This window comes from Kryptolebias marmoratus, linkage group LG11 (genome assembly GCF_001649575.2).
Source record: "Kryptolebias marmoratus isolate JLee-2015 linkage group LG11, ASM164957v2, whole genome shotgun sequence".
Lineage (NCBI taxonomy): Eukaryota > Metazoa > Chordata > Actinopteri > Cyprinodontiformes > Rivulidae > Kryptolebias > Kryptolebias marmoratus.
The window spans coordinates 11,778,404-11,802,943 of NC_051440.1; the positions used below are offsets into that span (position 1 = coordinate 11,778,404).

The 24,540-nt window shown below is 41.8% G+C and overlaps 3 protein-coding genes across 4 annotated transcripts in view; 1 reads left to right on the top strand and 2 right to left on the bottom strand.

Moving 5' to 3' along the window:
* Positions 1-7,901, bottom strand: part of LOC108229870 (tyrosine-protein kinase CSK-like) — a 21,728-nt gene extending 13,827 nt beyond the window's left edge. Inside the window, exons 1-4 of the mRNA XM_037978438.1 lie at positions 7,503-7,901; positions 619-714; positions 396-509; positions 184-296 (exon numbers count right to left, since the gene is read on the bottom strand). Of these exons, the coding sequence (XP_037834366.1) occupies positions 184-296; positions 396-509; positions 619-633 (242 nt within the window). The 5' untranslated portion in view covers positions 634-714; positions 7,503-7,901. The remainder of the gene's footprint in view (positions 1-183; positions 297-395; positions 510-618; positions 715-7,502) is intronic.
* Positions 7,902-8,072: 171 nt separating this feature from the next.
* Positions 8,073-13,063, bottom strand: edc3 (enhancer of mRNA decapping 3 homolog (S. cerevisiae)). Its single transcript, XM_017405551.3, has 7 exons — positions 12,928-13,063; positions 12,545-12,711; positions 12,204-12,433; positions 11,784-12,122; positions 11,546-11,699; positions 11,024-11,241; positions 8,073-10,921 (listed from the first exon to the last, which is right to left on the bottom strand). Exons 2-7 carry the CDS (start codon positions 12,706-12,708, stop codon positions 10,587-10,589), a joined length of 1,440 nt encoding a protein of 479 aa, XP_017261040.1. The 5' UTR covers positions 12,709-12,711; positions 12,928-13,063; the 3' UTR covers positions 8,073-10,586.
* Positions 13,064-14,793: 1,730 nt separating this feature from the next.
* LOC108229940 (golgin subfamily A member 6-like protein 7) lies at positions 14,794-22,880 on the top strand. 2 transcript variants are annotated; one of them, XM_037978063.1, is made up of 22 exons: positions 14,794-14,913; positions 14,995-15,059; positions 15,174-15,411; positions 15,604-15,662; positions 15,751-15,889; positions 15,977-16,084; positions 16,174-16,287; positions 16,623-16,727; positions 16,832-16,996; positions 17,073-17,296; positions 17,365-17,629; positions 18,512-18,623; positions 18,742-18,775; positions 18,853-18,922; positions 19,040-19,113; positions 19,198-19,282; positions 19,388-19,472; positions 19,565-19,641; positions 19,721-19,819; positions 20,078-20,182; positions 20,303-20,455; positions 21,616-22,880. In XM_037978063.1, exons 1-22 carry the CDS (start codon positions 14,875-14,877, stop codon positions 21,616-21,618), a joined length of 2,418 nt encoding a protein of 805 aa, XP_037833991.1. In that variant the 5' UTR covers positions 14,794-14,874; the 3' UTR covers positions 21,619-22,880. The 2 variants fall into 2 exon arrangements, with proteins under 2 accessions (XP_037833991.1, XP_017261154.2); XM_017405665.3 differs by lacking the exon at positions 21,616-22,880 and having other exon boundaries at positions 20,303-20,881.
* The last annotated feature ends 1,660 nt before the right edge of the window (positions 22,881-24,540 follow it).

Below are 24,540 nucleotides of genomic sequence, written 5' to 3' on the forward strand. Positions count from 1 at the left end.
CCCTTGAACCCGCTGGTGGACACCGGCGGTGAGGGATGCCGTCAGGCTGAAGTTGCAATGTTGTATAATCATTTTACCGTGGAAAAAGAACGGTTCAGATAAGCCATTAAATGCTTCACAACTGGCCATCAAGCCTATGATGAGTGCATTCAAACTTTAGATGTTGAGGAGCTGTGTACCTACGGCATTAAACTCAGTTTGCCCCCAGATTTCACGCCTTCTCGTTTCTGAACGTAGTTGGCAGGAATTGTTCCCTCGAGTCCTGCAGTATTTTTAGCACGGTACCAGTTCGGATCCTGGAACACAACATGTGGGGAATGGTTAGAATCGGCAGAGCTGTCATTTGCAAAAACGAGATCTAAAAACGGTCCATCTTCACTGGATCAAGGGTTTACTTTAGTGACAACGATGATGGTCAAAATGTCTCCTTTGTTAAACGGCAGGTCCTGCTCCGACGTGCCCTTGAAGGTGTACCTGGCCACGCACTCTGTGCCCTGCGGCCATGGACTCTGCAACAACGTGGGTGGATCGCATTTAGGAGAGGAAAAAAAAAATGAAACTGAGAAGATTCATGCTTGACACCAGCCACTGCTGAAACTCTATAGAGGTCAAACTTACCTGGGCGTCTGTCATGGTGAGGTGATTCGATCCTCTCACAGGCGAGGTGTTCTCACTGCTACCATTAGAGCTGGTCAGCACACCCACGCATACGGTACCTAAAGAAAAAGGAAAAAAAGAATATGAGCAAAATGCTTCTGCTTCAAGAAAACCACAAGCAAATTTTCAGGAAGATGTGCTTGCTCATATAGAAAGCAGAACAAACCCGTCGTCTTTTTTTATTCATACTTTCATAACTAGTACAGAAGTTTCCGTGACGCAAGAAGACAGTATGTAAATATAGACCACCTTTCATTGTGCAGAAGAAAATTAGACCTTTATTATCACCTCCAGTTGATAGAATGAATAAAAATAACTTGTTTCAGTTTATGTCTACATTATAGATCCCTGGTTCGGGCTGGAGTCAAGATAGCCGTCTGCCACGCTGGAATGCAATCTTGTGGCGAGATTGGACCAGCCAAGCACTTCTTCCTGCCAGCAAAGCACCCACTTCAACAAAACTCTAACTAAGGCCCGAGTTTCAAAACAGACCGGAGGAGGCGTCATCGCTAAATGATGACTGGTGAATCAAGTCATGCTAAATATTGTCTCTGTCCTCCCTCAGACCTCCCTCCTTCCTTTCTCAGTTCCTTCTGAGAGGTGACGGGGCTCAGTGGTCAGGGAGCTAAGGGAAAATTCTGCCTCTGATAATCTGACGCTGCATATGAAGTCACGTCCTTGGGCATGTTCACTGCTGTGAGGTCAGAATCCTGCACTATATGCCCGATTTAGTGCTGGAGATGAGAGCTGACAAGAAACAAAACAGCGCAGGCTCTGTTATAAGCATGTTTATCTCTTGCATAAAGCATAATTTGACTTATACGACGCTGTGGTGGATGCTGCAGTTTCACAGGTGCCTTCTGTATTAATGTCCGGGATGCACTTCCTGTCCAAACTTCCCGTTTCTGACCGAGATCATGGCGAAAATAAACTGTGCAACAGATATTCATGAAACTCAGTCAAAGGATCAATCAGGAGCAAAAAGTGAACCTGTTAACATTTATTCTAGATCAGAATCGTTTCAGAAACATGCAGCTCAGTGGAGTGTGGTTATCTGGCTGCTCTAAATTGTCACTAGGTGAGAGTATGAATGGTTGTCTCATTTGTCTCTATGAGTCCCTGTAATGGACTGACCACATGTCCAGAGTACATCCCACCTTTCACCCAATGACCACTGGAGACAGGCACCAGCTCTTCACGAGCCAGACCAGGAACAAGCAATTAAGGAAAATGAACAAATGCTAACAGAAGCATCCAAAAAAACGATAAATTTAGCTGAGGATTGTATCAATGAGTGGACTTGTTCTTGACAGAGGTCTGTAGTCCAGGGGTGTCCTTCTAGTTTCTGTTTGCTGTTAAGGTCTTGCATGTCTCAAGAGGAATGTAGAGTAATAACACAAAAACTTATGCCTGCTCACATTTCGTAAAATACATCAACAACTCAATTGTTACCATTCAGCAGGACCAAAATCCTACAACCATCAACTGAGGAGAATTTTAAGAATGTGGAAAAACTTCAAAACGACCAACTCCTCTCCAGCCACGAGAAGAGTGAATCACTGAGGCCAGAGCTGACACCGAACCCTTTTATGATTCCTCTCTTTTGGGACTCTGACAGCATCGCAGCAGCAGGCTTCTGGCAGCTGGCTGAATAGAACAGAATTCAGTGTCATGGAGTCACACTGCAATTTCCAGAGAGCTCTCCGCAGAATGCCAGCTTTACCCTTTTCATGGAGCACAACAAGGCTGTCATTGTGTTTCCGCTGGCCCCTTTCTCATTGAGAAGTCCATCATCATCATCATCAGTATGGTCTTTAAGGGCTGCATTTCCATCCAGCCAGTCTAAAAATATGAAACGTTACTCTGAACATCATAAAACGTCTTGCATTTCATGCCTCAAATGGTACAAGATTATCAGACCTTGAAAAACAGCATTCCTTGAAGAAATGCATATTGGTGCTACTTTGCATGCCAAAGTTTTAAACAAAGATCTTGTAGAACTCAGACGATGTGTTGGCGATGGCTCTCAGCTACTACCACATCAAGTTTTAGCACATCAGTAAAAGTAACTGAGGTGTAGCCATGTTCGTGTTAAAATCTTTCAAATTTTGAAACCAGGCTGACTCCCAAAGCTAATCAGTTGCCGGCGTACATCCAATCACCGCTTCCTGAGAGTTTCATTAAAATCCATCCACTGGTTCATGAGATTCTTTGCTGTCAGACAGACAAACACACGCAACCGCGTGGCACAGAAGACACGAACCATAAAAAGACACATCCAAGAGATTTTATGAGAGCAGTGAAACGCAAGAACGCCTGAAAGCAAAAGAAAAAAAAAAAAACTTACTGGCAAAATAAGCCTGAACTGAGTCAGAAACATGCCAGAATTTTTAAAATTAAAAAAATCCACAGCTACGTCTTTCAACAGAGATGGGTCATATCCTCCTGACTAGCAGTAGTTCAAATGTGTCCTCTGTGGAGGACATTTGTAAACCTCAATGTCTCCCACCCACTGCATACTACTGAATTAACTCCTTTTACTGTCCACAGAGGACATTTATGGCTTTTCAATGATACCAAAAAGTGAAGGGGTGGGGCTGATTACCTTACAAAGATTGTAAGGTTGGATGATTTTTTTTTTTTCCCCCCGTTAGTCGGGAGGATTCAACCTCGAGACGAATTTGGTTTATAATCCTGCGTGCTCTCGTTAACAGTGTCGCCGAGCCTGTTGATCAGCAGCTGCCCGCCGTCTTTGGGAAATCAGCGGAGATCTGATCTGAGCAAATCAGTGGCAGCTTGACTGAACAAAGCAAGACAGGACAGGAATGTAGAAATGTCTTCCCTGGCCTCGGCGGATCTGCCACTCCCTCGCCTACCTGCAGGGAAAACCTGAGCTGAAGAATTCCTGCTGAGAAAGAGACACACATCCACTGATCCCACACTGCAGATGGGTTCGGGGATATTTAATGTATTAACACTTTTTATAAAGGGCGAAGCAGCTCTCGAACTGACACGCTCTGCGGTGAAATGTGAATTTGCTCGAGTACTGTACTTATGTGCTATTTAAGGATACTTGAGGTGTGAGGGTTGAAAACAGTTTATCTAAGAAAAGCTCTATCTTTTACGATATGTCTGTGGGTTGCTGGGAGATGGTTTTTCTTCAAATAGCTGTCAGCCATTCTTTCATTTTCTCTTATCTCATTAAAAAAAAAGATAAAAATAAAACTTTTGTACATACTAACAATATAGCAATACCATGTCTACGAAACCTTTGGTGTTTATTGGTATATTCTGCAGACGAGCATTTTGCATGACCAAATATGCAAATGTCCAGAAAGTATTTTTTATTTTTTATCTAGTGTTGCATTAAAGAAATACAGACATAACATGAAAACACATGAAAGCCCACAGTGTGTGGTAATAAATGAGGACAAAAACAATTTTTGCAACATAACAGCAAGGAAAATGTGCCACCAGGAACTAACCATGTCTACATTCCTAAGAAAGCTATTTCATTTTATCATTTTTGATCGACACACGTGTAATATTTTTAAGTCAACAAGTTATTGTTAAGAAGCAGGTGGGACAAAGAGTACTGTAGCTCTAAATCATAAATATTTATAGTTTAAAAAAAAAAAAAAGATTTCCGAGAGTACGTTTTTAATCGTAGCTGTGACAGGCGTTACAAACAGCAGTCTTAACTGGATGAGCACAGTATGATGGTTGATGAGAATGTTCTCGTTAACATTAAGTTTGTTTGGAGTCTCGGTAACGTTTAGTCCAACCAGCGATGGTTTTGGGCCCACGAGTCTCAGCTGCAGGTATTTTGTCGGTCAGAAGCTGAAAAGTTTGAAAATCCTTAAACATTATTGTCTAAAACTTTAAGCTCTGTCAAATTTTGTTTAAAATTGTGTGTTGTTGTTGTTGTTTTTTTTAAGGAAATTGCAAACATTTACATGCAACAAAGTGACTTGTTTGGAAAAGCAACTACTTGTTTGACATTAAATACAGCACTAATATAACTCGTCCAATCAAAAAAAAAAATGCCAAATGGAGTCTGAGACATCAGGTTCTGTAAACAGAGGAATGTAAACACTATAATTCATAATTGTCATTTTTAGAAATGTAAAATGGACACGTGTCTTGGGAGACTGCGATGGTGGAACAGAGGCAGTATTTTGAAGGTTGCAGAGAAGTTTTAAAGCAGGCTTTAAAGGAACAGAGCAAACTGCCGTCTTCAAACGACTCTAATCTCCAAACGCTCATTGAGGGTCAAAAGAACGCCGTTTCACAAACCATTACAAACCATTACAAACCAACTTCATATTACACAGTTATTACAGCAGAAATATTCACGTCTTCCCACTGGGACTGCCTGACTGAAAATGCTACAGCTAGCTGCCGCTGCTGCTACCTGCATTTGCACCTAATCATTGATCTCTATAAAAATAACTGTGAAATGTGGAACTTGAGGGGATATAAAACATCTCCTATAACAGTGGAGATGTTTTAGGATGGCAGCAATCCACTTAGGCCTCACTAGGACTGGCCGTTAGATCAGAATTAAATTATTTCTTTAAATTGAGGTCATTCAAAAGGCTACAGTAGGTCTAAGCTTTAACTTTAAAAAGATATTGCCAATGATAAACTCCACGAGAAAGCCAATTAGCTAAAGGTTGTCACCCCTCTTTGGTGCTTTTAAGATTATATATAAGAATATTTCATTTATCTAAGAAAAGGATCCGAATATCTCTTCAAATAAAAACAAAGCTTTAGTCCTTCCAGCCTCAGCCTGACCCTCCGGTTCCCAGGATGTCGTCTCACTAAAACAGCAGCAGAGCAGCCCAGGCTGGCAGGCATATCAAAGATGAAACAACGATTTCTCCTCATAACTACCGAGCTTTTACCTGACAGGTGGGCACTGCAGAGCCGTTGACTAGAGTTCGCCCAGCCGGACAGATGTTCTCCTCAGTGAAGGTGATCATTAGCTTCTGGTCTCTACAGCAGCAAAGCTCAATGAAAGAACTATAAATCGGACCCGAGTGAGGAAGTGAGGTTTTAGTGCCTGTTCCAGAAGTACAGGTTATAATTTTAATATCTTTATGAGCCGCACTTATTTATTTTTCCTGCCAGGATCTGTAACACAGCCATGAAAAGGTAATTGCAGCCTCCTGGTTATCATGAATAAACACAAACCTGACAGAGCGAAACAAGGCTGTTCTCAGAACACCAGGAAAAGAAAAATCAATAACCCTCCGTCGGGGGCAATCCCCTTTAATATGGCACCCAGGGAGCCGAGTGCACTTTGCATTTTACAGCCATCCAAAGTTCAGAAGACTCGTTCAGCAAGGAAGATTTTTTCTTTTTTTTTTCTTTTTCCTACAAAGCGTGCACATGAAAAATCACCATATAAGTCAAAGACGCACGCCTGAGCAACAGACGGACACTTCCTTGCTTCTGTGCCGTGCACGAAGCGTGCAGTGCAAGCTGCCGGCGCTTTGCTGTGGTTTCACAAGCTCTCAGCTTGCTTCACCAGCTTAAATCTGCATGTCTGCACACTCTGTGGCACTCTAGAACAAAAATGTCACGCTGAAAAGAGGTCCTGGGCTGCATCAGCAGAGAGTTCAGACTTTTTCCACCCCCTAAGTTAAGGGCCTAGCATTCATTTGAAGGAATATCACCCACCAGAGTTTTAAATTAAGATCATCTTGTGTTGTGAAACAACGGATTTGTAGCCGTTTTGGTTCATAATTGACTGTGGCAGCCATCTTGAACTGAGTTGACTTTAAAGGCTAATTAGCTGTAGATGTCCAGCCGATGATCACTTTGAGAGCTTTAAATTGAAATGTGTCCACCGGTTCACGGTGCAAACAGGGTCGACTCCAGCAGTTTGTCGTGACGTTTTTAACAAAGACCTCTCAGGGTGGGAGCTGGGGATGACAAGTTTCAGCACGATATCTGCACGGCTGACTGAGTTATGGCCATTTAGGTGTTTGCCAAGCTGCGGCAGCCACCTTGAACTGGGTTGCCTTCGAAAGTTCCATCGGTTGTAGATGAACATCCGCTGATCACTCTCTGAGAGTTTCATTAAAACCTGCTTGCTGGTTTCTGGGACATTCTGCGAACAGACAAAAGCCACACACAGGCAAAAGGTATTAACGCCCACCTTTTGCTTTTTGGCTGCTTTAAAAAAAAAGTGAATTCCTGTTCGAGTCAGAGGGACACGAGAATCAAAAAGGTCCCCAGTTCCTCCTGCCTCAACTTTTATTGTTTATTTACTTTGCTCGCAGTAAATTTTGTTCGAAAAAGGCAACCAAACTTCTATAAAGCTAAAAAGCTGTAAGCTTGAAGGTGCAAAGCTGCACCAAGCTGCTCCTGCAAACTCACATGCACATCACTCCGCTCGCCCTCCCTCCCTCCAGAGGGTCGTTAGGCTCTGAGTTAAGTTGGTTTTAAAAAATGGTTGCTTGTGCAAATTATCTGAAACTTGCAATCTAGGTGATAAAAGGCCACCCTAGTATCTTTGTACCAACGCACCCAAGAGCGTGCACANCCACCCCCACACACACACACATATCACCCCCACATCACCCCAACAACCCCAGGAAGTCAGAGAAAGTGGCAGAAGCCGGAAGGAGGCTGTTCCCGAGGCCGCAGCGTCACGACAGCCCCTCAACACTCCGAGGTGCGTTCAATGTCCACAAAAAGTCAAGTTTACATCAACTCCAGGTGCCCCAAATTAGATGCACCCTGGTTCATGTTTTCTCCCAGCTGCTCAGTTAGCACCGACGAAAGCGTGCACGTGGAAACAGACGAAATTTGCTGTAACGACAGAAGTTTTCCTCACCTGCTTTTTTTGTTTTGTTTTAGTTTTTTTTTTGGCGAGCTGCTGCAGGAAGAGATTCGGCTACTTCGTGGCGTCCGTGTTCATTTGACAAACAGCAGATACACTACTTTAAATAAAACAAAAAACAAAGACGGCCTATTCTGAAACTCAAAAGGGGTGAAGTCCGTCTCGGGTAATCCAGCAGCCCATTAAAAACAAAGTTTTGCTCGATGGTTGCGCCTCCTGTCAAAAAAAAATAACACATAAAAAGATAAATAAATAGGTTTTTTAAGTCCTAGCTGTCGCTTTCCTCTTTAAATATTAATTAAATTACACAAACGGGAGTTCCTCGGCCCCGCAGCTATGACCGACAAGCGGTTCAGAGTAATTCGGCTCTTTTTCTGTCAGAAACATTCAAGTTTTGCCCCACCTTGATTTTTTTTCCTCCTTCTGACGCCGCGCATGCGCAGTGCTGCGGCAGCCTGACTAAAAATAAGTTTTACAAAAAGATCCATTTGAGTCAAATCAGTGGAGGAACTTCATCACCACCAGTGAGGCAATGTTTACATAAAAAGTCCAGACACGCAGGAGTAGTTCAGGTTATTTTTATTATTGTTTAATTATTAATATGGGTTTAAACTGCAGATGTATGACAAGACAGTTTTGTCTTTTTTTTCGCACAAAGCGCAATGGCAGTGAAGTTTGATTTTAAAAAAATAACAAAAAAAAACTGTCTTGTGAAAACAAAAACCTTCCACTTTTTTTAATTTCAAAGATTCTTCTTTAGTGATGGGTGATCTTGTGTGAACTCGGGCATTACCTTAAATAAACGTTTGAAAGCTCAACACATCTGCAGGTTCACATTTCTTTAAGAAAATAAAGAAAAAAAAACATTTGAAAGACGAAGAAAAGAAAGACATTGATTAAACAAAGCTGCCCTTATAGCAGAATAAGGAAGAGGCACCGAAAAAAATGCCGTTTTGTTGCCCCCTGGTGGCCAAAAACAACCTTTAATTCACATTCAGTAACAAAGTTCCCAAAGCTAGACTTGTCTCGACAGATGTGTCGACCCACATCAGGCTGAAGGAATGTTGGACAGAGAGCAAAATCTGTGTGCATGACAGTAACTTTCAGCAATAATGCAAATCAATCCTGTGAACGCTGTAACTCAAGAAGCGTTCCTTCTTCCCAGGTGTTAAAATATTGAATTCGGCATCGTAAGCGTCCACCGGAGACAACCTGGATTCATAACCTCAACAAGAAGAATCCGCTGATGTTTAGGTTCAACCAGACTAGTATCGAATTCTGCAGAATTATGAGCATAAATATGCATGCCCCTCCCCCAACATTATTATTAATGTCTGAAAGACATTGGTACATTTTCTTCAGGATTTTGTTTTTTGCAGCAGTAAACAGTTCGCCTTTAATTGACAAAAACGTGCCAACAATCTGTCAAAACTTCAAAACGTAGCACAGCTGAAGCAGCTTCAGTTATATTTCACAGTTTGTATGTTTGTGTAAGGTTGAACAAACTACCTGACAATAAAAAAACAGCAATATATAACTCAACAAAAGGCGTACTTTTGTTTTACGATTGCCATAAACAAAATTGTACACGACCCAATCCTATTGGTTCATAAAAAGCTCCTCTGTGCAAGACGTGAAACCAGATCAGCGCACAGTAAATAAACACAAAACGTAATAGTGAGCCTACTGTGTTTGTATCACTTGGCACAGCTTTCAATACAAAAAGGAACGGAAAAGAATTCAGCTTTAATACTTGAAGCGTCACGCCAGTAGTTTTTAGCCCTTAAATTCTGCATCAGTTTTCTCAGCCGGTAAAAAGGAAAGATGTGAAGCGTCACGGCAACGCGAACATCACATAGCGCTGAGTTTATGCTGCAGCCGCGTCACAAAACCACCACGGTGAAACGAACAAAGCTGAGCGGACCTGATCTTCTCTGCGACGGATTACAGTGTTTCAGAGTGAGCTTTAGTTTACGTAGGCCGAAGAAAAAAAAAAAGGAACTGCAGGACAAACGAGTTGTACAAATAAAATAAAGTTATAGCCATCAACCTGACGAGTTGCACCCTGAACTGGAACTTTTGAACGGGTCGATGCAGCCCTTCCTCTGACACAACAGTAACACAGTTAAGGTGTCCAACTTATTTCCTTTCAAATGATCGAGAAAGAGAAGGACAATAAGTTTTGCATGCTGTGTCACATCATCAGAGCCCCAATTAAAGCAATCTTTACCATGAACAAACTAAACTTATGGGGGAGGTTTTAGCCAGTAGCTGCACCATTTCACTATTTGCAGTGTTTAAATCGCAAACAGTCCAAATTTAAGCTTCAGACAGTGAGATTTGTCAAACATGAATGTGGTTTCATTCTCACTAAAGTTCAGGTTAAGACCGAGCTGTAATGTTCCTACATCATATGCATGTATTTTTTATGATGAAAGTAGTGAACATGAATTCAATTTTTGTGCTTTTGAAGAGCTGATCTTTAATGGATGATAAGTTTGGAGTGCATTTCGAAACGTGCCACAGCCACTCAGCGAGCTGAAGTTACACACGAAGCTCCCGTCTTCCTGGCTCATGGAAACAAAACCAACGTAAAGCAGACCTTCGCTGAAAACAGGAACAGACCATTAAAAGTGGAACTGCCAGAGTACGTTGAATTTCTGTTGTCAGGTCTCGCTTCATGGAACAACGCTGAGTGTATTATATGATGGACTTACACTAACACACCAGATGGCTTTAAAACGTTCGCGTTTAAAGACAGAGATTGTCCGATTCGACTTTAAACTGGACATTAGACCCCAGACTCCTGAATGCTGCTGTCCCCTAAACATTATCTATAGTTTCTAATGGTCAGAACATTTATTTATTTTTTATTAACAACTCAGAAGCTTATTCCTCCATCCACATTCTGATACCTGAACAATAAAGTCTGCAACCTTGGTCCTTCAATATGAGGGTAGAGTCCAGTTCAAACAAATGATCAGGAGCTGCTGAAGTGAAAATCAGCTTAGACTCTCGGAATATAAGGCGCCAAAACCCAAACGGTCAAGAAAGGTGAACTCTTTAATCTGTCAGTTCAGGCAGAGTGCAAGGGGATGACGAATTTGCAGCCGAAAGGAGAATGGTATTTGATTCCCACTTCCTGGAACACGTGGCGAGGAACACCTATGTCGCACAGGTAAACCCTGCCGGCCCCCTCGGCCAAAGGCAGGGGGAGGCAAAGCGAGAGGGACCACTTTGCCTCGACCGCGTGGCCCTGTCCACTTACAGGAGGATCCAAGCTGAGCACAGGCGCCCTGTTCTGGTTGGCCCAGTCTGCAGCTGCCCGGTACCAAGGCTGGTCCATCAGGAATGTGTTTTCGTGGCAGTCCAGACAGTTTATAATCAGATCCACTGGGGTGTCGGGAAGGTCTTTGGAGTTAGAGAAGAGATGGACAAAAAAAAAAAAAAAATTGTGAATAACTTAACTTTTCACAACGGAGTATAAATGAATCAAGTCGCAAGCAAGCCCACCTTTGATGCTGGACACCTGTTTGCCACCGGTTTTGTTGAAGAGCGTGAGCTCGCTCGTCACAGAGTCGAGCATCTTGACGAAGTTCGGCAGAAACAAAACGACCTCCACTTCGTGGTTGGCCAGGTGACGACCACAGCTGATGCCCTGAGCTCCCTGAACGTGAGGGCCGCACAGCAGCGCCACCGTGGGGTGCTGGTGTAAGTTTTTTGGTGTGAATCTGAAAAATAAAACCAAAAACACAACAAAAAGGCTTAAATTTGTATGAAGATTCAAAGTGAATGCATTTGCAGATTTATTCAGATTTTAACTAAACCTAATTAGGAATATTGAAAGACAAATATAAAATCAAACCAACAACATTCAAATAAAACAAAAAACAGACATTACAGCTCAATGTGTAAATATTTTCCTACAGACCACCCCCAAATTTTGGTAACTGGCTTCAAACTTGTTTTGTCCACATATCTAGACATTTTCTAAGCTGATGTGGAAATTTCTCTAAATCATCACTGCATGCTAACCTGTTGGGCCCTCCTAACAACGTGAGTGCCATCTGACTGGCGCAGACTCCCGTCATCTCAAGTCTTCGCTCCAGTGTGAGACCGTGACGCTCGGCAGCAGACAGCAGACGCTTGTGCAGCTCGTAGGATATACTTGGCACAACAAGTCCAGAGTCTGGATGAGGCAAAAGAACAAAATGTGTTCATCTTTTTTTTTAGCTTTACTGCTTAAATTCTGTTCAGAATGTGAGATACTTACCAGTGCAGTATTCTTTGGCCGCGGGCTGAGGTACAATAATCTGCCTGTAAACGACAGGTTTACCCTCCAGGATGTTCTCATCGTGACGGTACCGTGAGGGCGTCTGATCTTGAGGCGTGCCACGCGACTTCGCGCCGTTACGGCGCTCTGACGTGTCGATCTCTGAGAAAACTGCTGCTTTGTCAAAAAGTGCCAGGTTTCCTTCAAAGTCAAAGTCCGTATCCAGGACATCGTCCACCCCGTCGCCGAAGCACTCATCATCTCTGTGCTTCATCTGACCATTCTTCACTCCATTCTTTTTTGGTGTTGCTTGGTTCGCCCCTCGGCTGCTTGATGACCCTGGTGGGATTGCGATAACATAACATTAGCGGTATGCCAAAGCAATCGGCAGTCACGTGCTGTTTTATGAATGGCTCTTACAGGAGTTGTGTCTTCGACGAAACCCTTTAGGCTGGCCCAGGGCGTCCAGATGGCGCTCCCCATAGCTTTTCGAGCATTGCTGTGGAGAGTTTAGCTTCTCGACGGATCTGGGGTCACCCTTCGGGACCGCGACGGGAACGCTGCTTGCATTTGTCGCTGTAGTAGTAGTCGTCATTTTCGCATTGTTGTTTCGGATGTCTAAAATCTTGAGTTCCTGGATGTCGATGGCACTGAAGGAGGGTATAAAATCAAACAAATAATTAAGAAAGAACAGGAGCAGATTCAACCAATCAGCCCAAACTGTGAAAGAGAGGCAGCAGCAGAGAGAAAAGCATCTTTACCTGAATGTGACCTCGGGGACAGGGCATTTGACTCCGTTGTGGAAAGGCTGTCGTAGGGAGATGGTTTGGCTGGACTGGTCCACACATGACACCTCTCCTTGATACACTCCCAGCGTTGGCCCACAGTTAATCGACACCAAACTACCCAACCAATCCGCAGCCATTATCTGCAAAGTGTCAGAAGTTTTCATCAAACATTTCTAATCAAAGAGGTCAAGCAGCAGCCATCGGCTTTGTTACAGCTACACTTTAACTTTCCCATCGAACAACACAAATTGTTGACCGCTCATAGTCAACGCTAGCTTAGCATTAACTCTGGCCTGTTGTCAGGTTAAGTTGCTATTTAGTGGTAAATTCAGGACGAAAATGCTCCAAGTGTGTACCTTGAAGTTTTAAGCCTTGTTAAGATAAAGAAAAAGCAAACCCCTTTCCACAACACAAGCCAACGAACGGTAATGGGGTCGAAGAAATGTGTTCTTCGACGTTAGCTCCTTAGCCTTTGTAGTTACGGCTAATGACTTCCTGTTTCCGGGAGATGGTACCTTTCAAAATAAAACTGAATACGTTGGTTCGACTCACTGTAACCATGACAACAACAGACCATAACAATCTATGAGTAAAGTCTGAAGTCAAAATGCATTTGAAAAAAATAATAATAAATTGTCAATGTCAGAAATAAATCCTTATTAGATGACACACTGTTGCATTTTAAAATGGATATGTAATTTTAATTATTTTTTTTAGATAATCTACCCCAACCTTCATCACTACACCCCTTCCACACACATACACCTCTTCGAACATCATAGGTGTTGGGCCTATATCTAGAATGGATATAAATATTCATTGAATTTGTTGCTGTCGTGTAGCTTACAGCTTCAGCAGTATTCTGTCTTTCTTCATGTTTTCTTCAAGTGCTGACAACGACACAGCAGTGTTTCACTGAAAGATGCTGATTGTATTTTTTTACATCAGTAATATCCAGTTCTCTAACTACACAGATGTGTAGAGACTGTAATTTGAGCAGGAAAAATAAAGTTAAAGTGAATTCAGTGCTTGTTAAGAGCAGATCGTATATACTTGGATGAGCTACTTCTTAATGTTCCAAGGTCATGTTTGTGCTTTTTATGTATATATTCATTGAGAATAAAATTATTTCATATCCATAGGAGTGTATAACTTACCTTCATCTGCTGGCGCTGTTTGAGAAATACTAATTTTGCATCATCTACCTCCTACAATAAAGCAGTTCTCATCCAGATACTGCAGACACCACTGTGGGAATCAGAGTTTTTGATTCTTTGTGCACTTTAACACTAGTCAGCTTGATCTGAAAAACCTTAGTGTGAAGCTAGAGGGTTGTGTGTGACCAAGAAGGTGGTTGGCTTGCATTTCTTCTTATTTATACTTTTTTTCCTTTTTCTCTTCTGAGAATTACTCATCAAATTTGGTTCAATGCACAACATTTTAAAGGGAAAGCTGTGCTTCACTATATTGGCTTGGCTTGCTTATGCAAAGAGACTACGCCAGATTTAGTCGGCGGTGTGCAACATTTCACACTACCTTGAAGAATATTAGCAACCTTTTAGACAGTAAGATTGCCAATCCTACAAGCCTAAAAAAATCCCTTCAAGGAAAATAAATGCATATTTTGTTTTTCTTCTTATGTCTACAGCAGTGGCCGTCAGTCGTTTGCTGTGAAAAGTATTTAATGAGAGGAAAGCATTGTGAGTTTGGCTCATTGTTTTGGAGATACAGCGACAACAGCACAACCAGTGAGGCGAGGTGACACTATGTGGAGACAATCCAGGAAGTGATGATCATGATTCGTTCATCCAGCTGCAGTTTGTGTACTGAGGTCACCATGGATGCACACCTCAAGGGTGCCACTGAGAAGCTCGCCATCAACGCTGTCTGATTACAAGCAATGCAGGACAGAAGAGGGTTTCTGAAGTATCACAGATAGGGTGTTTTAGATCAGACTCCAAAATACTATTTAAAAATTGCTCTTTTCTCCGGCTTACCAGATAGGCTATGAAGGTACAGAGAATGCTGGATAAAGTGGAAAAGATATGATTTCTAGATCCTAAGATCATGTTGGTATTTCTGTGGTATATCTACTGCCCAGCACGTAAACAGTGGAAAATATCAAGAGACATAATCTGAGAATAGCCACAAACCTCCTGCTGCCACCTTTGTGTGAAAATCTGTCCTCCTCACGTAGACAGACTCTGCGCAGAGAGGGAAAAGTTTCTCCCTCACAGAGGGAAATTGTAGCTTGGGCTGACAAAGCTGTCGCAGGACGTTAATGTTCACTTTAATTACTTCTCATGAACATGTGGGACTCTAATTCTCACTTTACAGCCCGGGTAAGATCTGATCTTTGTGTATTTTGCCTGTTTGGTTATTTAGACAAGTAGACATTTTACTAACGTTGTTATTCTTTTTAGACTTCGGCATCATGGTGTGGTTCGGCAACAGCTTCCAGATCAGGGTTTCTGTCAAAGAGAACAAGGTAAGCTGGCAACTTGTTTGATTTCAGATGACAAAATTCGAATTATTGAGTAGTTTTTAGTCAGATTGGTGTGTTCTGGCTTATATGTGTGTGTTTCCACACATGTGACTTCAGACAGAGTGACACAGGTCTGAGGAGGTGGCAGTCGATGTATAATCTGGCTCACGAGAGTCCTGCAAGGTGGTCTTCTTTATCGGGGGCTGAATTAAGAGCTGGTGGAGCTGGAAGCAGCTTTTATCAATCAGAAGTAGAGCAATGGCTCCAGGATGCTCACGAGCGACTGAACCATCAGCTGGACTGGCTGAGACCCAGAGACATGAAGCTGGACTACAACACATCCAGGATGCAAAAGGTAAGCTTAGAAAGGAAAGTAAAACCAGATTTATGTGTTTCTTATGTTGGTTTTGCTTTTGTCTTTGTCGTTTTAGTGTTTTCCTTTATCAAACAGGTAGCTGGCACGTCTTTTAGGTTTACGCAGCATCCTCCTGACATGTACTCGTGTGTCGCAGAGCGGTTATTAAAAACAAACTGTGGTCTTGGGCAGGACGCAGCAGACTTATCCCTGTTTGACAGGAGCCGAGAGCGAAGGGAGCTCCAGGAAAAGTAAGAGCCGCATAATGCAAACGAGACGGCCTTAAGGAGATTCATAATGAGCAGAAGTTTTTTTTTTAATGAGAAATCCACTTTTAAGAGTCCTAAAGCTGGAGAGTGACCTGCTGCAGATGAGATCTACTTTGGACAAAGGAAGCAAAGATCAGCCGACCGGCCTCGCAGCTCCTAACTCACTCAGCAGAACATTTCCAAACACTCAGGAAGACACTGGAAAAGAGGTTTGTAAGCCTTTATATTATATTTTAAATAGATGCAATGGTTTGTATTCCTGCACTTTAATATTCATTCGAACTCACGAGAAGCAGAAGGTTGACGCAGAGCTGAGAGAGGCTCTGAGGGAAGCCGAGGCGAGGGCCACGACCTGGGAAGAAGAGAGAAATAAAGCGCTCGAAGACCTCCGGACTTCTGAGGAGGTGAAATCAAAGTCTGCAGGGCAAAACCTTTTTCTGCACCCCATGACATGTCAGTAATAACTGTGTGCATAATGCTTTTGTGCATGCAGAATCAGAGGACGATGCGTAATCAAATAGAGGAGATGAACAAGAGGCTTAAGAGTCACTCTGAAGTGCAGGAAGAGCTGAGAGAAACCAACAACAAGCTCAGCCGAGCTTATCTGGTCAGTATGATTCAGCCCTGCCTGTACGGATTAGACCCAACGGGACAAATACATCCCTCCCAGTCAGACAGCAGTGATACTGCACCTCAATCATACAGGCTTTAACAACACAGCAAATAGACAGCACTGATAAATAAATAAAAAACTTCCTTCAGAAACAAAAAGTGCATCATGTCAACCCACAGCTGAAAAAACAGGAATGCATTAAGGGTCTGGGGGGTGTAATAAATACACTATATGCTGAAAATATTAGCACAGACTGTGCTGTACTACAAATGATACAAATCATTTACCTTTGGATAAAATAAAAACAAATAATTGTTTAATTCTCTCAGGACAAAGCTGTCTTGTCAACACAAGTACTGCAGTTGAAGGACAACGTCAAAGAATTAAAAAGCAAAGTGACAAAAGCTCTGTCTGCCAACAATCACCTGATCCAGGTATTTACACTGTTTTAGGATTCATTATGTTGTGAAATTAATCTCTAACAAACCTCAAATTTAGTTTTTTGTTGGCTCTAAATGGTTTATGTCTTCCTGTGTAGGAGAAAGACGACCTTCTCCTCAGAGTCCAGAACCTGGAGGTGCAGCTGGAACGAACCACCCGAGTCTCACAAAAGAGTGAGCTCCACCATCCTTCTGCTAATTCGGACTCTCAGAATAACCAGAAACCTGATCTGATGAAGGAGGACCTGTGGACTCTCAGAGAGGTTAGGTGAACTTGTTCTTGTTTTATGTTTTAATAGAGCTGCTCGTTAAAATATGCTCATTGTGTTTTCGGACCAGATAAACGAAAAGCTGAGAAAAGAAGCCGAAGTGATCAGGAAGAGTCTCGACACGTCCCAATGTCAGCTGCAGGAGCTACAAGAGGAGAGAATCACAAACTCCAAGCACGTTGCAGATCTGCAGGCAGAGCGTTCTCAGCTGATCAGAGAAAAAGAGGAGCTGCTGAGTCGAACAAACCAACATGAGGTTCTGTCAGAGGCAAGGGAGAACAGCTGCCAACACAGGTGAGGCGGTGATCCGCCAAATCTGTCAGTGTGTGAAGATGACCTCCTGACTCCTCACTGCTTCACAGGACGACCGCAGACATTCCGGATTCAGAAACTCAGAAACTGCGGGACCGGTGTTTGCTTCTGGAGGCTCAGGTCCAGCAGAAGGAGAAGATGCTGCAGCTGCAGGAAGAAGAGCATCACCAACAGGATGAAAGGAGAGTCCGGTGCATCGACGAGCTGAGAGCTGTGGCCTTACACTGGACGGAGAAATGGCAAAATGCGGCTCTGAGCCTTCAGTCCACACAAAACCAGCTGGAGGAACTCAAGAAGAACGACTCTATATGTAAAGTAGGAAAACCATCCTTTTACGAACTGACTCGTTCAGTGTGGGTTCAACACATACACAGTATTAACTGATGCGTTTGGGGGCTGAGATTTCCTCCAGAATTATCTAGAATATAAATAATTAGCTGTTTCTCTCACTTTGAAAAATCACACACACATGTTGCTCTTTCAAAACATCTAAATGGGAGAAAAGTTCCGTCTCAGGGTTTGTGGAAAGCAGCAGTTTTGCCTCGTTAGTCAAAACTGGCTTCAGCTGTCACGCCCCACACTCATACATGTGCATACACACAGCAAACTCAAATAAAAAACAACTAAATTCTTTTTATTTCAGAAGAAGTTTGCAAAACCAGCCTTTCTTTGTTAAATTGTGCACAGAGCTAAACTTCAAACCAGCCTTAAATTACAAATTAACAATGAAAACTGCAAAAACAAAAAGGTTGATGTACTTTAAAAGGAGCCAAGCAAATGATATTTATAGTAAATGGCAAAAAACTAAATTATATTTGGTTTAATTTAATTAAAAAGGAGGGGTAAAGATGATGTTCTGAGCTGTAAAATACAATAAAATAAACAAACGGCTTTCCATGAAACACAACAGAAAAATAAAGAAACAATTAACAAATAGATTAAATCACATTTCAAAATCAAAAGTAACCATACAAACAGGGGAAAGAAACATCATGGTACAATATATTTTAGTTGGTTTGTTGCAATTTTTATAGAGCTATGGTGAAATTTTTATTTTTGTTTAAGGGTTTTGATTGATGTTTAATATCTATATGTTGCTGGAGCGCACTTTTGGAGACGGTGCTGTTCACAAGGAAGTGGGCTCTTTTGTCTCAGGTGCAAACTGAGACCTTAGTGGGTTTGTTCTGGTTTCTTCAGAGGGAGTCTGACTCAGAGCTGAGGGCAGAGCTTCAGAAACACAAGGAGGAGCTGGAGCAGAAGAAGAGAAGGAGGAGGACTCAGACTCTGCTTCACACCTCTAAGGACAAAGGTAAAGATTTTCTGCAGTGAGTGTAGCTCTCAACAGGTTCCGATTTGAACCCTCTTCAGTGCTGTTTTATTTTCTAAACACAAGAGGGCATTAAAATGCAGAGGGCTTGTGTTTGCAGGAGGCCAATGGGTGGACAGAGAGACGCTGACAGAGTGAGTGGACGTTGGTGGGACTTTAATTTTGTTGGCAAATTCTCAAAATGAAATTATGATCCGCCTCCTTTTATCAGCTCATCAGAATCATCTTTGGTACACGAGCACCCGTCAGACTCAGAGTGTCACCAAAACAAACCCCCTCAGGTAAACACTAAGTTCCTCCCACACTTCAAATCAGTCTTATAAAATTAAAGGCAAACCATATAAACTGTGCAGAAAGAATTATTTCTATTTTCATCTAAATGTCAACTGCACCGGCAGGTGTGGTTAGAAAACAGCGAAATTCAAAGGCTGAGACAAAAACTTGCAGAAAAAGCAAAGAAAGTGAATGAAAGGTATGGCTGCCTTTCAAGTAAGAGCTCATTGTTTTAAAGACTGGAAATTAAGGTGTTTTGTGTGTATATGTGTGTGTGTGTTAGAGAACTTGCTTTGAGGAGATTAGAAAGGCTGAGAGAGATCGACAAAACAGAGGCTGAAATTAGGATTTCTGCTCAGGAGCTCCAGGTACAAGAACTGATCTTACTGTGAAATAAAGAAACAAATTTAATGAGACTCAACTTGATGGTCACATAATGTTGTCTCTTTTTTTTTTTTTTTCTTGTGCAAAAGCTCATGAAAAAAGCGCCTGGAAATTGTGGAGACGATGGAGGCCTGCTGGCAGACATCTCAGGCTCACCCAGCATGCAGCTAGGCGGTACAGGCTCTTCTAAAAAGCTTCACGTGACAGGATAGCACAGAGGTTTTTCTCCTCTCAGATCTAAAACTACATTTCCTGTGACCTTTCAGAGAGCAAGAGGACAGGAGACCAGCTGCAGCAGGACACAGTCCAGAGGAGTCAAACCCTGGGACAGCATTCGTGCCAAGTGATGTTTATAAAAGCAACACATTCGAAGCCTCCTGAATGTTGATGAACGGGGAGAATTAGGCTCAATTTGTTTGCAGGATAAAGATCAGGAAGGACCAGTTGAAGGCAAGAAGGATAAACTTATCTATCCAGTTAATCCCGAGACGGAGCTGCGAAGGAGACTGGTGACAGAGCAGGTACTTTAGGGAAAATATCTGCTGGATTGAAGCAGATTTCTCAGGTGAACATGAGATGAACCCCGCTGCCAAATTTTTAAAAAGGCATTTGTTGTTTTCAAAAAAACGTCTCCACTGACATCAAACCTGTCTTTTACAGAGCCACATGCTGGGTCAGATTTTTAATTTGTGCAATAGTCAGGTTGTTTATTGTGCACTATAATATTCATTTAACAAACACTGGCAATGAAATGTCTATTTGAAACCCACAAAATGTAGCTGAAGAGCCTGTTTAAGGAGCGGGAAGATAAAACCACACCGGCAGCAGCTCAAACTGGAGTGTCATCACCTCAAGACTGGACTCCCACATCTTTGTTTGGAAGGGTGAGCAGAGAAATATAGGAATCCTGAACATCACATTTAACTAATGCTAAGGAAAAATACACTACTAAAGAATCTATTTTTAATTTTTTTTTTTTAAACCCTGTTTGTGTTTTTGTTCAGGCAGGAGTGGACAGGAGAAACTGGCAGCAGAGCTCAGGACTGATGCCAGTGTTTGAGGAGGATGAGGAAGATGAGGAGGAAGAGGAGGTAGAAGAGGACAGCGACTCATCAGGAGAGGAGGAGGAAGATTCAACAGAAGAGAACCAGGCTGAGGTAAAACTCTGTGGTCAGAGACACCAGTTCATACATGTTTAAACTGCAGAAAGCCTGCAGGAATGTTTATTTTTTTGTGTTTCTAACTGCTGCAGATCAATATCATTAGTAGCATCATCAGAATCCACAGATTATGTGATAAAATGAAGAGAACTTCCCCCACTTTCATTACATATACGTTCACAAAAAGCATAATCCCAACCTCTAGTAATCAAGCATCATAACCCTATGTGAAACCCATTTTTTTCAGCTGTAATCTCAAATACGAGTCTTTCTAGTTGTCAAATAATCAGATATTCAGCTGGAGCACATCTGACTCAAAAGTACAAGGATAGGAATGAATTACATGTCTCTGTCTCAGTTACGGAAGCTTTGTGATCAACACAGGATGATTTGAGTCAAAAAAAAAAAAATCTGAAATAGTCCTAAAGCTCCATTTTGTGTTAAAACTAGTTGTCTTTGGATGAAACTGAACCGAACTAGAGTTCGGTTCAAAATAGAGTCACATCTTGTTTCATAAATCTAGTACAACCACCAAACACCTCATGGATGAGTGTAAATTTCAGCCTCTGTTATCACAGATTTTACTCAGAAAGACGATAACTGCCACTCAGGCAATAAAATTAAAGATTTTTTTGGAGCTCGTCTGTGAACAGCTTAACAGTGTTGGTGGTGAAACTTTATTCAATGCATGTTAGCAACTAAAAAATTAAATTGCAAAAATTGCCAAGCAGCATTCAAAGTAAAAAAGCAGCAGCTACATGGCTGAAGGAGACTCTTGCAGCCGGCAGCAAATATGAAGTCAGAGATCTGAATCTCTCGCCTCCTCTCTGCCAGATGTCAGCAATGACTGCAGAAATCAGCAATCTGAAGGCAGAAAATCTGCTGCAAGGTGAAGTTCTGCTCTAGTTGGTGCAATCAGTAGTGTAGAAATGTGTGCAATAAGGTGTGTTTGTGAACTGAATCTCGTGATTTTCATCTTCATTTCCAGCTGGGATGGTTTTTGTTCCACAGATGGTTTTCTTTTACTGACACTGACTCTTTTTTTGTCACTTATGAATCCATCCCTGGTTAGCTTTCATTTGCTTTCCATCTTGTGCATGTGCAGCATAATTAAAAGAGATGGCATGAATAAAAGTCAACCTCGTTTTCCTTTTTAGTAAGCTTTAAGGTCCAAGCCGCCCATCCACGACCCACAGACAGCAGAGACCGTGTCAGATCGGCGCTGCTGGGAAGAGGCCGACTCTCAACGGAGGAGCACACGTCCCCTTTATCCTGACGGCATATTCCTGGCTGAGATGATAGAAATCTGCAGTCCTGGTGAAGATGAAGAGCAGCAAAGGCTTCACTTGGGTGTTTTGTGAAGTTTTCCAATATGGGAAACCAGGCTGTGTGCAAATCTACACAAACAGATCATCTCTAAGTTAATGCACCCTCTCTCACATATATAGATTTTAAGGACTAACAGTGCTTTTTACCTTCAATTAATAAATGTTAAACATGCTTTGACAGTTTTTTATTGTGAAACTTTCAATGTTTATGCACTAAACACAAACAGTAATATTGAAAATACAAAAAAGCTACTTTAAACTGTATTTATCTAAACAATTTGGTTCATCGCATTGCTTTAAAACATAGAAATGTCTTTATCTGCAGAAATCCAGACTTGTTAAATTACAAGAACACATGAGAATCAATTAAGTGCATTAGTGGGGTTTTTTTTTGGTTTTTTTGTTGATGAATTAATGAATTAATTAATGCATAACTAATAAATACTTAATAACCTTTTTTACCTTTTCTAAATTGAGTGTCTATGTTTAATAACTTGCATTATTTTTGCTCTTTTTGCCAGAGTAGTTCAGAAGACATCACTCATCATAACTGTGCAAACTGCATGTTTACCATTCAGCTCTGGGTTGTGCTTTCCACAAGTTTTCTACTTAGGCTGAATATACAGTATGTTGTTCCTAAAGTCTCATTGTACTCTTTACATAAGACTATTGGCTTGTAATCTGACATAAATAAGGCCACGTTTCAAGTTTTAAATGCCCAGTGATCCATCCACGAAGACTGCAGGGAGTGAACTCAGATCTTTTAGGCTGAACATCTTCAGACAGTCATGAAGTGAAGCAAGAAGACCCTTTTTTTAAACTGGAGATTAACACATCAAAAGACACACACACACACACACTGTCCTGATCATGTTTTATAGTCTGGTAATTCAGCCTCAGACGGACTGAAACGCGTTTAGCGTTAAGTTTGAGGTCAGACTGTGTAAGGCTCAGTGAAACTGAGAGAAACCACGCGCTCCACCTTAGACAGGCCTCAGTTAGCACGATTTAAAAAAAGACTGAATAAGTTTCTATTCTAAAAATGGTTAATATGAGAAAACCGAACCTAACTAAAACATAAATAAAGACTCAAATTCATGACTTCAGTTTGTAAAGTTTCACCAGAACAAACTGCAGCCCTGGTGGAACAATGTTCTTCACACAGATGAGACCAAGACGTCTGACCATGAAGCACCGTTTGGAGAAAACTGAACAGCATATCATCTTAAATGTACCGTGCCAACTATCAAGCATGGTGGCGGACAGCTGATGATTTGGGCTTGTTTTCCAGCCACAGGACCTGTAGGCATTGAGTCAGTCATGAACCCCTCTGTGTCAAAGTGTTTGAGTCAAATGTGAGGCCATCTGAGAGCGGAAGTCATGGAACAGGACAATGATCAGAACACCGGTTTTAGTGCTGCAGTTGCCAATTAAAAGTCTAGAAAGTTCAAAGAGCTGGTGATAAATTAATGCTCACAACCTAAACTAACAGAAGCAAAGTTGTAGGGTGGACTAAAATCAGTCTTACACAAGAGACTAATAAGGTCATGCTATTGCAGCTAAATGTGGTTCTAAAACTAGATGAATTCTGCATTCTGTCTTTTTATCAAACAATGACACATATTCCATCATAGGTTATTGTTCATTTAAGGATGTTTCTTATTTCCCTGATATTAAAACCTGATGAAGACCTTTTGATGTGTAAAAAACTGGATTCAAAAGAAGGCTGGATCTATTTTACAGTGGCTACATTTGCCTTGGAATGTGCAACAACAAATGGGGACATTTTTGCAGCACCCATGCGATGAGGCTCTAATGTGTCTCAGGTTGAACGGTGTGCCAGCGGGCCTGCTCCTGCAGGCTGCACATCTCCATCCAGTGAGCTCGTCCTGCCTCTGCAGCCTCTGCTCCGAGCAGGACTCGACCGACGACGCTACCTTCTGAAAACGCTCCACTCTGTCACATCAGAAAAGACAGGCAAGGTTTAGCTGTTTTGAACAGAAGATTCAATGTCTATTTATATGTTTAGTAATCATAAATCGAAAAAAATATGTGTACTTTGAGCTCCTGAAGTAAATCCTTACCTGCACAATTACAAACTCAAGCAAGATGGGGAGCTGACTGATGTCTCCTGGAGGAAGGTGGAACAGGAAGGAAGCGTTGCAAACCATGCAGGACTCCCGGGGAGTTTCTCTGCTGCTGATTACAACTCCCTCATGGTGCAGATTGATTACCACCTGGTAATCTTCAAATGTTTAACACACATGTCAACACAACTGAAATTAAAGACTCAGTTTGAAAATTAAAGGCCTTGCATTCCTTGAAGGACATCACTGTCTTACATACCTAAGATTTAAACTAAGTTTATCTTATGAGGAGAAGTGAAGGAGTTATAGCTGTTCTGGGAAATCTAGTAATGACTTTCTCTCTCATGTGATATTGTGTGATCTGTTAGCACATGAGTATGCGCTGAAGATGACTCAGCTTCTAGCAAACTAAATTTTAGCCTCATCTGTGAATTCAGCAGAGTAACAGCCATATTTATGCTTGCTAAGGATGATTAGCGGTGGTGGCCATCTTGAACTGGGTTGACTCTAAAAGTTAGTCAGTTGTAGATGTTCATCCAGTGATTAGTTTCTGAAAGTTTCATTAAAATCTGTCCATTGGTCCATGAGATATTTTGCTAAAAGACAGACAGACATGATAAAAATGTACTTTTAGAAACCTATAGGTTTAGCATTATGAGGAACAACC